Source organism: Balaenoptera musculus, chromosome 1 (assembly GCF_009873245.2).
Source record: "Balaenoptera musculus isolate JJ_BM4_2016_0621 chromosome 1, mBalMus1.pri.v3, whole genome shotgun sequence".
Classification (NCBI taxonomy): Eukaryota; Metazoa; Chordata; class Mammalia; order Artiodactyla; family Balaenopteridae; genus Balaenoptera; species Balaenoptera musculus.
Window position 1 is genome coordinate 111,574,979 of NC_045785.1, and position 11,886 is coordinate 111,586,864.

At 51.5% G+C, this 11,886-nt stretch overlaps 1 protein-coding gene across 8 annotated transcripts; it reads right to left on the bottom strand.

Moving 5' to 3' along the window:
* Positions 1-3,173: 3,173 nt before the first annotated feature.
* S100A2 (S100 calcium binding protein A2) lies at positions 3,174-7,543 on the bottom strand. 8 transcript variants are annotated; one of them, XM_036866130.1, is made up of 4 exons: positions 6,357-6,548; positions 6,239-6,262; positions 4,642-4,803; positions 3,174-3,417 (listed from the first exon to the last, which is right to left on the bottom strand). In XM_036866130.1, the coding sequence occupies exons 3-4, from the start codon at positions 4,747-4,749 to the stop codon at positions 3,265-3,267; spliced, it is 261 nt and encodes an 86-aa protein (XP_036722025.1). In that variant the 5' UTR covers positions 4,750-4,803; positions 6,239-6,262; positions 6,357-6,548; the 3' UTR covers positions 3,174-3,264. The 8 variants fall into 8 exon arrangements, 6 of the variants coding, with proteins under 6 accessions (XP_036722025.1, XP_036722055.1, XP_036722036.1 ...); XM_036866160.1 differs by lacking the exons at positions 6,239-6,262; positions 6,357-6,548 and adding an exon at positions 7,504-7,543; XM_036866141.1 differs by lacking the exon at positions 6,239-6,262.
* Positions 7,544-11,886: the final 4,343 nt, after the last annotated feature.

Sequence of the window (11,886 nt, forward strand, 5' to 3'; positions counted from 1 at the left end):
GAGAGCAAAGTGACAGTAGGACACTATGGGAGGTGACATATGGGTCCCTGAGGCTCTCCTCCCTGCCGCAATTCCAGGAGGAAGTGAGAGAGAATCTGGCCAGCGGGCCTTTGAACAGCACCATTTTCTGGACCCTCCTCGTCTCTGCCCCAGCAGGGAGATTTGCAGGAAGGGGCAGGATGAGGGAAGATTATTGAGACCAGCTAAGAAAGTCACGTGTTTGTTAGTCTGTCAAATATACAGAACGAAATTAGTCCCATCCGGTGCCTAGCCAGCCGGGGAAAGCTCCAGAGGCAGCCAGCCGAGGCCAGTATCCACCAGCCAGAACAGCCCCAGGACCTGGAACTGAGCCCCAGCAGAAGCCAGGATCCACTGTGAGCAAACAGACTCCAGTCGTGCAATCACCAGCAAGTGGACCCACTTCCCCGTGGATTCAGGATTGAGACACCAAGAGCGTCTAGACTCTGCCCAGCCAGGTTCCCTTCATCTCCAAGGCTTTGGAGGAAGGGGAGGAAGGCCCAGGCTGCCACCCCCGCGTCCCATAGGGGTGAGGTCCTTTCTTACAACCTGGGTCAAGTCCCAACACTACTCATTTAACCTCTCCCAGCCCCTATTTCCTCCTCTGTGAAATGCAGAAACTAATAACACATCCCTCATCCAAGTGCTATGAGGATTCAATGAGATGATGCTAGAACAGGCCTAGCAGAGAGCCTGGCCGGAGGGCATGCTCCGTGAATGGCAGATGCTGCTTCCTCTCGGTTTCCTTATCTGTAAAAAGGACCTAATGATAGCTCTTTTGAGGGTTACCATGAGGCTGAAGTGACAGTGAGCATGAAAGAAGCTTTGGGAACTGCTGTGGAAATGTTAATTACCATTATGATGAGTTCCTGACCTATATTCACCGGCTCCTTTTCCTATAGGATATTAGGAAAGTGGGCTTCTCTCTTTTCATCGCTAGGGCCTGCCCAGCCTTGCCTCATCAGCCCCAGACGTGCAGTTAGAACAGTGAGAATAAGCAGTGTGTCCCAGAACCTTCTCACTCCTTTCTGTCTTTGGGGAGCTCTTTTCTGAGCTACTCTGTAAGCAGTTCCCAAGTATCAGAGCTTCCCAGGGAAGTAAGAAAAGTAAGAAAACAATTCAGAAAAATATTGTCTATTGCTTGTCTGCTATCCATCCCCCGCTTCCTTATTATTAAAACCCTTCTTTTCTTTCAAAGTGTCAACATGCCCAGCTAAAAATACTTGGTCACAGCTAGGACTAGCCATATTACATAGTTAAGGCCAAAGAGATGTAAGTAGAAATCTTTGGAGACAGTATTTCTTGCATAATAAGAAGGCAAAGTCTCTTGAGGGAAAGCTTTCTGCACCCTACACTTCCTCTGTCTCTTAACCTGGAACATGGACAGTGAGACCTGGAGGTAGAGCAGCCATCTTGTGATCATGAAGCAACATGCATAAGGGAAAAAGCATACATGCTGTAGATTACAGAGCAAAAAAATCGGTGTCATATGACATCTCTGAGCCCCTGAACCAACCTTGAACTAACCCTGAACTGCCTGTCTCAGATGTCTTGTTATGTAAGACAATTAAAGCCACTGTTAGTCAGGTGATCTGCAACTCCAAACTTAATAAATTCATAAAGCGGAGTCTTCAAACAAAAGAATCTAAAATGTGGAATTGACCAAGTGGAGGAGGGAAGACAGTGAGATATGAGGACCCAATATGTGCAGGTTGAAAGTCAAGGACATTTGTTATGAAATGACAAAATATTTAGTCAAATTGTCCCCTGATGTATCTTGGGATGCAGACCAAATAGAAACCTAGGTGTAGTGATAGAGGAAGTGGTAGGAAAAGCTTAGAAAATCAGCATGAGTTGGCTCCATGAATCTTTCATCAAAGACCTGAAAGAGAAAGAGGCTTCTATTACAAAAACCTAAAGCAGGTGTTACTGGCTTTGGGACAAAGCCATGGGTGAAAGCTAGAAGGATCTCAAGAAGATTGCTAGTAATAATTTGAAGGGCAGTGAGGAAATTGTTACTGGAGACTGAAGAAAAGGCAACCCCTATTATGTAGTGGTGGAATGTCTGGAAACACTATTATCCATGGTAACGTGGAAAATAGAAAGATTACATAATGAACTCATGGATTGGCTAAGGAGATTTTTGGACAGAATACTGAAAATGCCAATTGGCTTCTTCTGGCTGCCTATGGTAAAATATTAGAAGAAAGAGATGAACTAAAGAAGGACCTCTTCAATTCTGAGTAGAATTTAGAGGAAATACAGAGGGCCCAGGACACTCTTTCCAGGCAGCAAATGGCTCTCAAAGTAATAAATGGCCTCAGGGCAAAGACCAAATCCATGGCCCTGCCAACAAAAAGGGCCTCAGGGGTAAGATAAAGTCAAAGATGAGATCTTTCATGGAAACTTCAAAAAAATTAAAGGGCAATTCTCAGATCTCAGATAAACAACATGGCTTCTAGGGACTTCCCTGGTGGCGCAGTGGTTAAGAATCTGCTTGCCAGTGCAGGGGGACACAGATTCAATCCCTGGTCTGGATTGCTCCACATGCCGCGGAGCAACTAAGCCTGTGCGCTACAACTACTGAGCCCGCACGCCCTACAGCTCATGCGTCGGAACTACTGAGCCCGTGTGCTGCAATTACTGAAGCCTGCATGCCTAGAGCCCGTGCTCCACAACAAGGGAAGCCACTGCAAAGAGAAGCCCGTGCACCGCAACGAAGAGTAGCCCGCACTCGCCACAACTAGAGAAAGCCCATGCACAGCAACGAAGACCCAACGCAGCCAAAAACAAAACAAACAAAAAACACCAATAAGGCTTCTAATAATTTTAGCAGTGTGTCTCTTTCAGGCAAGAGGGCCTTTAAGAATCATAAGGGAATTTTCTAACAGCTCTCTAACTCTAAGGTACAGAGGGCCAGTCTCAAAGAAATTTGTAAATATGTTTTTTGGTCTAATTAAGTGAATTATAAGTTGGTACACAGGAAGCCCACAACATTTTTAAAGGCATTATATCATCTTGGACTGAAAGGGATAGAGACAGTTCAAAACAAAAGAAGCTTTGAGTCTTTAACTGAGCCAAGCCAGGTGACAGGGCATCACTGAGCAATTAAAATATTGCTTTTAAATTAAAAGCAATTAAAATTTTTTGTCAACAAGCAAAAAATGTTTACTGAGTATAAAACTAAAAAAGGTAGAGAGTCCTCCTGGGCCCAAGAGACCCACGGCGGGAACCACGAGCTGTACATCAGGACCGGGCTGGGGAGCCCTGGAAGAAGTCGTTGTACATGATAGTGACGAGGGCCAGGGAGAGAGCGTACTCCTGGAAGTCCACCTCCTGGTCCCTGTTCTTATCCAGATCACCCGTCGTCCTCTTCAGGCCCTCCTCATCCACCTTCTTCTGAAAATGAGAGACAGTGGGGTTATCACCAGGCTGCTGTCACGGGTCAGAGCCCAGCTCTCCCTCCACACTGGGCAGCCAGGTATGTGGTGGGCAGGGAGCCCCTGGGAGCCACTAGGAGGCCAGGTGAGTGAGGACAGAGAGAAGTGCATCAGTGGGCATCTCCGGCGCCCCCTGCTGGGAGTGGGGAGCACGTCAGGCATTCCCTAAGCACAGGATCAGCTGTACTCCCCACAGGAGCCCAGCAAGGTGGGCACTACCCCCAGCTTGCTGAGGAGAAAACTAAAGCTTTCTGAAGCCACCACCACTCCCCATGACCAGAAAAGTGAATTCAAAAAAGGCGAACTCTTTTTCATACCAGACAAAATGAAACCAAATCAGAAAAGTGTGACCAAAACAATTTTTTTTTTTTTAAGTTTTATTTATTTATTTATTTATTTATTTTATATTTGGCTGTGTTGGGTCTTCGTTTCTGTGCGAGGGCTTTCTCTAGTTGCGGCAAGTGGGGGCCACTCTTCATCGCGGTGCGCGGGCCTCTCACTGTCGTGGCTTCTCTTGTTGCGGAGCACAGGCTCCAGACGCGCAGGCTCAGTAGTTGTGGCTCACGGGCCTAGTTGCTCCGTGGCATGTGGGATCCTCCCAGACCAGGGCTCGAACCTGTGTCCCCTGCATTGGCAGGCAGACTCCCAACCACTGCGCCACCAGGGAAGCCCCAAAACAATTTTTTTAAAGAGAGAAGGACATGCCTCATACGTTCAAAGCCTGAGACCTGACTTTGGGATTATCCAGGAGTCGGCAAGGGAAGGGCGAGGGGCAAGTTGAGAGCTGACGGCATTCCTCTGCAAAATATCTCAGGGTGCGTGTCTTAGCTGGGCTTTTCTCTCCCTACACACCTTCTTAGTTTGGCATATAAATATGGAAAACAAAAGAGAGAGAGAGAGAGATCACACGTGAGAGCTGTGTAATCTTGAGCCGGTCTCTTCCCCTCTCTGGGCTCTGACAGCACACCCATTCTCTGGGAAGCTGCGGGGAAAGCCAGCAATAGAGCATTCACACACACATTCACACACGGGCCTCACTCTCACTCCAGTGAGGCCATGGAGGGCTCAATCCCACCCTGGTGTCTGCGTCAGCAGGCACCCTCAAGGAAGGGAGAAGAGATTCAGCCTGCGCCCCTGCATGCACACACCAGGACCCTCCCCGTCCCAGGCCGGCCCCACTCACCCCCACAAAGCTGGGCAGCTCCTTGTGCAGAAGTTTCTTCATCTCCCCCTTACTCAGCTTGAACTTGTCACCCTCTTGGCCAGAGTACTTGTGGAAGGTGGTGATCATCACAGCCAGCGCCTACTCCAGAGGACTGGACATCTTAGATCTGGGGCTGCAGGGCTGGCAAGTAATGGAGACGCCTCAGCCCAGCCTGCAGGACCCACTTCTGCCCCAAACTGCCTCTCCAAGCCCCTCTCTGAATGGGCAAGCAGGGCTGCATCTGCCGCTCGGCCTAAGGCTCCCTGGGCAGGGGCCATACCTTCACCTCACGCTGCGGGCAGATGCTAGACCTTCCTCTGTATTTGGAAGGGCCTCATGTCTCCTCCCATCACACTTGGGGCCCACCCCTGAGTGCAGGGCTCCCCTCTTTGAGCATCTGTGGAAAGGAAATGACAGGGTGGCCAGAGTCCCATTTGGGATCCTCTGTGTGCAGCTCCTTCCACAGGCCAGTGGGCTCTGCGCCAGCGCTGCGGAGATGGGTATCTCCATGGGCTAGTCACTGGGGCTCGCTGGGCTCTGGCAGTGGTCATGGCTATGGCCCAGGGGTACGAGGTTCCCCGAGGAGTCAATTCCTTCCTCTGCCAGAGGGTGTCGCTCTCCCATCTAACTGGAAGCTCCCTTGGGCGGGCTCATATCCTCCCTCAGACGAGGGGCTCTCACCGGGTAGGGAATGTGTGTCCCCTCATACTGGAGGCCCCTGAGCAGGGGTGCTGGCTCTATGCAGACAGGGCATGGGTAGGGTGGAGGCAACCGAACACCCGCCCCCCCCACCAGGAAGCGTCCTATTGGGACTGGAATTAAAGAAACTAAAAGCCCAGTGCCCTGGGATCAGGGCAGAATCTAAGACCGAGGACAGACCTCGGAGGTCATCCTTTCCAAGGCTCTGCCTCTGAGAATGGTCACACCACCCCGGGAGGGTTAAGCAGGTCCCAGGGTGAGGCCAGAGGAGCTGGCATCAGAAGCGAGAAGAGCCCCCGGCCCATCCTGCCAGCCCTGCCTTCGGGAGGTAGGAGAAGACAGGAAGAAGCAGTGGGCAGGAACCCAGGCGGGCCCGCGTGCTCGAGATCCCTGGCTCTTGTTCCTCAGTCCTGCTGGAATCCAGGACTTTGCAAAACAACAAAAACAAAATCCAAACAAACCCAGGATCCTCCTTAAAGCACCCACCCTACCCCCACCCACCCCATGCATGCTTCATACTCCTGGGCTTAAAGCCCCAAGAAGTGCCTCTAGACTGACAGCCGGACTGCGAGACCCAAGAGAGAGCCTCAGAGTAACCCCTAAACACCACAGAGGAACCTGGAAAAGGCCTCAGTCTGACACTTCACAGGAGGTCCCCCCAGATGCAGAGACCCACAGAGGCCCCAGGCCTCTTCCACCAAGGGAGCCAGAAGGAGACAGAGATCAAGACAAAGGGACAGACGGCACAAAGTAGCACAACACTGTAAATCAACTATGCTCCAATAAAAATTAATTAAAAAAAAAAAGACAAAGGGACAAAGGTAGAGACCCATGGGGGTCGGCCCCACCCAGCCCTCAGCAGGACAGAGGTACTCACCAGACCTGATAGCAGAGAGACACCCTGGAAGGAAAACCAGGTGCCCAGAGTGGGGATTTATATGCCAGCCCCACTGGCCCCCAACATTGTATTTTAAGGAAACCAAACCTGCCCTAACCTGATCCTGCCAAAGCCTGGCCTCCTGCCACTCGCAGCCCCGTCCGTCCCAGAGACTGCCAGCTGCGCTGCCAGCTGCCCAGCTCAGCTCGGGGAGAGCTCTAGGCCAGCCAAGGGCAGCCCCTCCCCCAGGCCCACCCAGGCCACAGAGGGGAGCGGGAGGTGTCATGGGGAAGGGGTAGCCTGGGCCCAGGGCAGGGGAGACAGCCCCTGTTTGCAGGGCCTGGTGACTCAGGCCAGGCTTTGTTCTCATGACACACGCCTGCGAGCCACAGCTCACTGGTGTGTCAGTGGTTGCAGGTGCCCGCTGGGACTGCACAGGCCTGTGTGTGTGCCGGAGAAGCCAGAAGGCAACTGGGGGGGCATCAGGAAGGAGAGGGCAGGGGCACCTCAGGGAACGAGGGAGACAAAGTCACTTTTTTGGTTTAACATTTATTTATTTATTTATTTATTTATTTATTTATTTGGCTGCCCTGGGTCTTAGTTGCGGCATGCGGGATCTAGTTCCCTGACCAGGGATCGGTCGTGGGCCCCCTGCATTAGGAGCACGGAGTCTTAGCCACTGGACCACCAGGGAAGTCCCCAAAGTTACTTTTAATAGCCGGAACCAGAATACCTTTCAATAATGTAACAAGGAAAGTGGGTATGTTTAAACGTACCCGGAAAGGCCCCCTTTGGGTAGGAGGGGGTCTGGCAGGAGGCAGGAAGGCAGTGAGAGGTGGAGATGGCTCTGTTATAGTCAGCTGGGGTGAGCAGCAGTCTGTGGTGTGTAAGGAAGCCCCTGGAGGGTTGAAGGGAGAGGAGAAAACTCGGGCCTCCTGCAGGCTGGGAGGTGGGCAGGTGACGAGGGGCCAGACAGCTCCCCAAGCCCGGTGGCCAGGCCTGGGTGAGGCCACAGCCTCCCTCACCCCACTCCTCCAGGCCCCTCCCCAGAGAAAGGCAAACACTGAGGCCTTTCAGGACCCAGCCCAGGGAAGGAGATTTCAGAGAAGAGCAGGCTTCACGCTGCCCCTTCCCAGGCCCCCCTCCCCTACTGCCCCAATTCCGTCCCGGCACCGCACTTCCTGTGGGCCCAGCTCCCCTCCCCCCACCAGATGTCCACCAGCTTCTTTCCCCTCCCCCAACACCCCTAGTCCTAGGTGACTCACCCGTGGTTCCAGGCCCAGATGCCCAGGCAGTGACTCAGCGGCACCGCCCTCCTCTCCCAGGGCCAGGGCAGCCGCAGTCCCAGGGCAGTAGGCGGAAATCCCAACCCAGCTTGGGAGGAGAGAGCACTGGCACAGACACCCCTCATCAGGCCCACCCGGGGAGCTTTGGCTCATGATACCACAGAGAAGCTCAGACTGAGTACCCACAGAGGGTCAGACATCAAGCCAGGCTGCTGTCGTCCTGCGGGCCACCGTGGGACGTGGAGGCAACCTGAGCGGCGTAGATGAAGTCAGGCCTTAGGGCCCCCAGCATCCTCTCCTACGCCTTTGCAAACCACCCAGTGTCCCTCCTCCCCAAGGCACTTGGACCCCTCGTGCTACTGCTCTTCCCCATCAAAACCTACTTCAGGCCGAGTCTGGAATAAAAGTCGTTCACCCTGAGGTTAAAGACCACTGGGGTGCAATGCATTGCTTTTTACAGCACTTCTTCCATTTTAACTGAGGACTTCAGCAGACGCCACTTCTGCTCAGAGACTGCAGTGGTGTCCCCGTGGCTCTTGCTGGCAGTGAAGTGCTTCAGGCTTTGGCCCCCCACCTGCATTCCAACCTCCCCTGCATATCCCCTAACTGCCTGCTCACTGTGCCTGAGCACATGGGGCTACGTGCACCTGGGGGGGGCCAAGACTCTGTTCAAGTTCATCCTTCTGTTCAGAATGTGCCCACTCACCACATCCCTTCCTGCTGAAATCCCACCTCCTATCCTTCAAAGGCCGGTTTAATGCCCCCGACCTCACGGACCCCGCCGCAGGGCCAACCAGATTCTGTCTCTACCTGCTCTGTCCCATACCAAGCACTCCTTTTGTCCTGTGTGCTCAGAGCATTCTGCTCTCCATTGAATCACTCGTGTACTTGTCTTCTCTCGCCCTCACTCCCACATGGTGAGCTCACAGGGCAGGGACTGCAGGAGCAAAGGGTCTTGCCCACACCAGGTGCTAACCGGGAGTTTATGGTTACCGAATGGGGGGTGGCGTGCTGGGGGCAGTATTTAGGAGCCAGGGGGCCTTCCCACCTCCCCAAATCACATCACTGATTATGCTACCAAATCATAACTTCTCTGGATCCCAGGAGTGGAACTGAGACACTGGGTTGGAAAACGGAGCTTCAGAGAGCTATGAGTCCCTGAGAAGTGACTGCAGGAAACATCACGCTCCCGGGACCCAGTGAGGGAAGGAGCAGAGCAAACTCCCCAGCGGGCAGGGATGGAGATGGGAGGCAGACAGACGGAAACTGGGAGAAAAGGTCTGAGAAAAATAAAGTCACAGAAACAAAGGGACTGTGAGGGAAAAGAGAAGAAGACCAGAAAGATGAGAGAGAGAGAGGGCAAGAGTGCCACTGATTGCTAGGGGCACTACCTGGACACCTGTCCTTAAATAGGAACTGAGGCCAGGACAGTGCCCATCAAGGGGCCATATTCCTGAGACTGATGAAAATCACATAATTTGCCACTAACTTGCTGTGTGATCTAGAGCAATTCCCTCCCCCTCCTGGCAGAACAGGAGGGTTGGATAGACCGACCCCTAGAGTCCAATCCCGCTCTACATTCTCCACTTCTCCATGAAGGCAGAGAAGCCAGGACACAGGCAGGCAGTGGGCACATCCTGGCAGTGACTGTGCCCATGCCCAGACTGGGAAGCTGGGTGTCTGCTTTCCGTCCATCCCTTCGCCCCAGCTCCAGGTGCCAGAGGTTTCCCACCAGTGGCTCCTGGGCTTTGCCTGTCTTGTTTATGCCTCCTGGTGGTTGCGACATGTCATTGCAGGCTGGTCTCTGGGCTCTCCTTTCCCTCCCTCCTGTCGGGGTCTGCCAGTTCTTGCCCTGCCCTGCTCCTGACTCAGGCAGGAGAAGGCAGTGCTGATTCTTCTCCAGCGAGCCTTCCCACACCCACACCTCTCACACCTGCCTGATGTATGAAGTTTTTCCAGGCCAGGTGGACTTCTGTAAACTGTTTAAAAGCCACAGGGAGCGGGCAGGAGGGAACTAGGTGGCAGAAGTGAGGTGCTGAACACTGTCAAGCTCTGCCAACCCGCCCACTGTCCCGGGGACAGCTTGGCAGGAAGAGAAATAGTCTTGCTGTTGGGGCCCCAGGTTTAAGCCCTGGCTTTCTCCTGACTTACTGTGCGACTTTGGGGGAGTTGCACCAACCTCTGAGCTTAAACTTTTTCACTACAAGGATCCCTTTTATTCTACTTCTCCCCCCCCCACGCCCCCGCAAATCTGCTTTGAGATATTTTCTCTTAACAAACTGAATGAAATAATTTATCTACTATCCCCTGACAGCCTGCTCAGCATGAGAGAACCTGCGTTATCACACTGGGTGTGGGTCATTCTGGATCTGCTGTGTGTAATGCATTTGTCATTCCCTTTGCTGGAAGGGTGCGGACTGACATTATGGGGCACCTACTGTGTGCAGGGTAACTGTCCGTATATCATCCCATTTAATTTACACAACAATCCCAGGAAATTGGTACAGTCTTACCCCACTTTACAAAGGAGAAAATTGAGGCTCAGGGAAGTTTTCCCAAGCTCACACAATGAATGAGGCATGACTTAAACACAGGTGGTCACAATGGTAAACCTCCCCTATAATGTCCAATCATCAAGAATCCTCAAGAGGGGCTTCCCTGATGGCACAGTGGTTAAGAATCCGCCTGTCAATGCAGGGGACACGGGTTCGAGCCCAGGTCTAGGAAGATCCCACATGCCGCGGAGCAACTAAGCCCGTGCGCCACAGCTACTGAGCCTGCGCTCTAGAGCCCACGAGCCACAACTTCTGAAGCCCAGGTGCCTAGAGCCTGTGCTCCACCGCAACAAGAGAAGCCACCGCAATGAGAAGCCCGCACACCACAACAAAGAATAGCCCCCACGCGCCACAACTAGAGAAAGTCAGCGCAGCAATGAAGACCCAATGCAGCCAAAAATTAATTAATTAATTGATTGATTTTTTAAAAAAATAAAGAGAGACGTTCTAAGAGATCAATGTATAATACTAGGAAATCGTTGTAGCAGAGAAGTTAAGACGTTAGATTCTGAGTTTGAATCTTGACTCCACCGTATTCTAGCTCTATTGATCAAGATCTTTCAGCTGTAAGAGACAGGAGTTCAAGGCAAGCTCACTGAAGATAAAAGGGGATGTATTCTGTCACATAACTGGTAAGAATCACTGTGATAATTCACAGGATCAATGAACCACAGCCTTGGGGGCTAGAACAGGGAACTCAACACCACCCATCCATCCGTCCAGCCTTCTCTCATCACTGTTTGTCTCTCTTTGCATGTTGGTTTCACTCTTACTATAGCAGGGTCTTTCTGTATAACAAGGAACATGGCCACAGACTATTCCAGCTTTGTAGACCCGGTGTCTGTATATCTCAGGAAGAGCCCTGATTGGCCCTGCCTGGTTCATGTACTCAGCTGTGGACCGATCCCTGTTTCCAAGGAGTCAGGGTTTTATAAATGGCCAGCGTGGTCAGGTACCCAACCTACCGTCAACGATCTTTTTCCAAAAGAAGGAAGCAAACTACCGCAGTCACTACACTAGCCATGTGACCTTACAAACATGACTTAACCTCCCTCTAGGAATCAGTTTCCTCTCCTGTAACATGAGGATACTATCACCCACCTCACAGATCAAATGAGATAACGCATGTAAAGTACCTAGTGAGCACTCAGTGAATGTTATTAGATACAACAGAAGAAGAAACCACGACATACAGTTAGAATCAACATCATTGCCGAGATGGGGTCATCTGACATGTCAGCAACATAAAACCATGATCAAAACTCTCACATCCACTGAAACACAAGGATGATACTCTACTCCCAGTTTCCCTGTCAACATTTATAAGTTTTTTGAGCCCTCATTTTGTCATCTGCTAGTATCAGATGTTAACAGTTTAATACAAACTAATAAAGAAAATCTTAAAATTGAGGAAAATCTGCTCATTTGCTTCATTCATTCTCCTAGCTTGGAAATGATCTTGTTTTCCCCAGTATAATTGGCAAAACATCTAGGACCCACTTCAAATATAGCAGAGTTTGGTGACAACCTCGGCTGACCTAGTTCAATGCCTCCCCATACCCCATCTCATGGATAAGGAAATTGACTCCCTACATGGGGGTAGATACACACATCATCCATCCCAGCTTACTCAGGATGTTAAGATCATCCACCTCCAGTTATCCTGGCTCTTTATTCACCAACCAGCCTCTGGTTTGTATTTGGATTCTCACAGAAACTTTCCTTCTGGGAAGAAATTGAGCTCATTTCTAGAATGTTTGTGTTTAACCACACAGTCGTAAGAATGCACAAGAATTAGTCTCTCAGA

Coding starts and splice junctions, on each gene's coding strand:
- S100A2 (XM_036866160.1), bottom strand. CDS start 4,749: ATGATCACCACCTTCCACAAGTACTCTGGCCAAGAGGGTGACAAGTTC. Junction 3,418..4,641: donor AGCTGCCCAGCTTTGTGGGG/GTGAGTGGGGCC, acceptor TCTCATTTTCAG/AAGAAGGTGGATGAGGAGGG.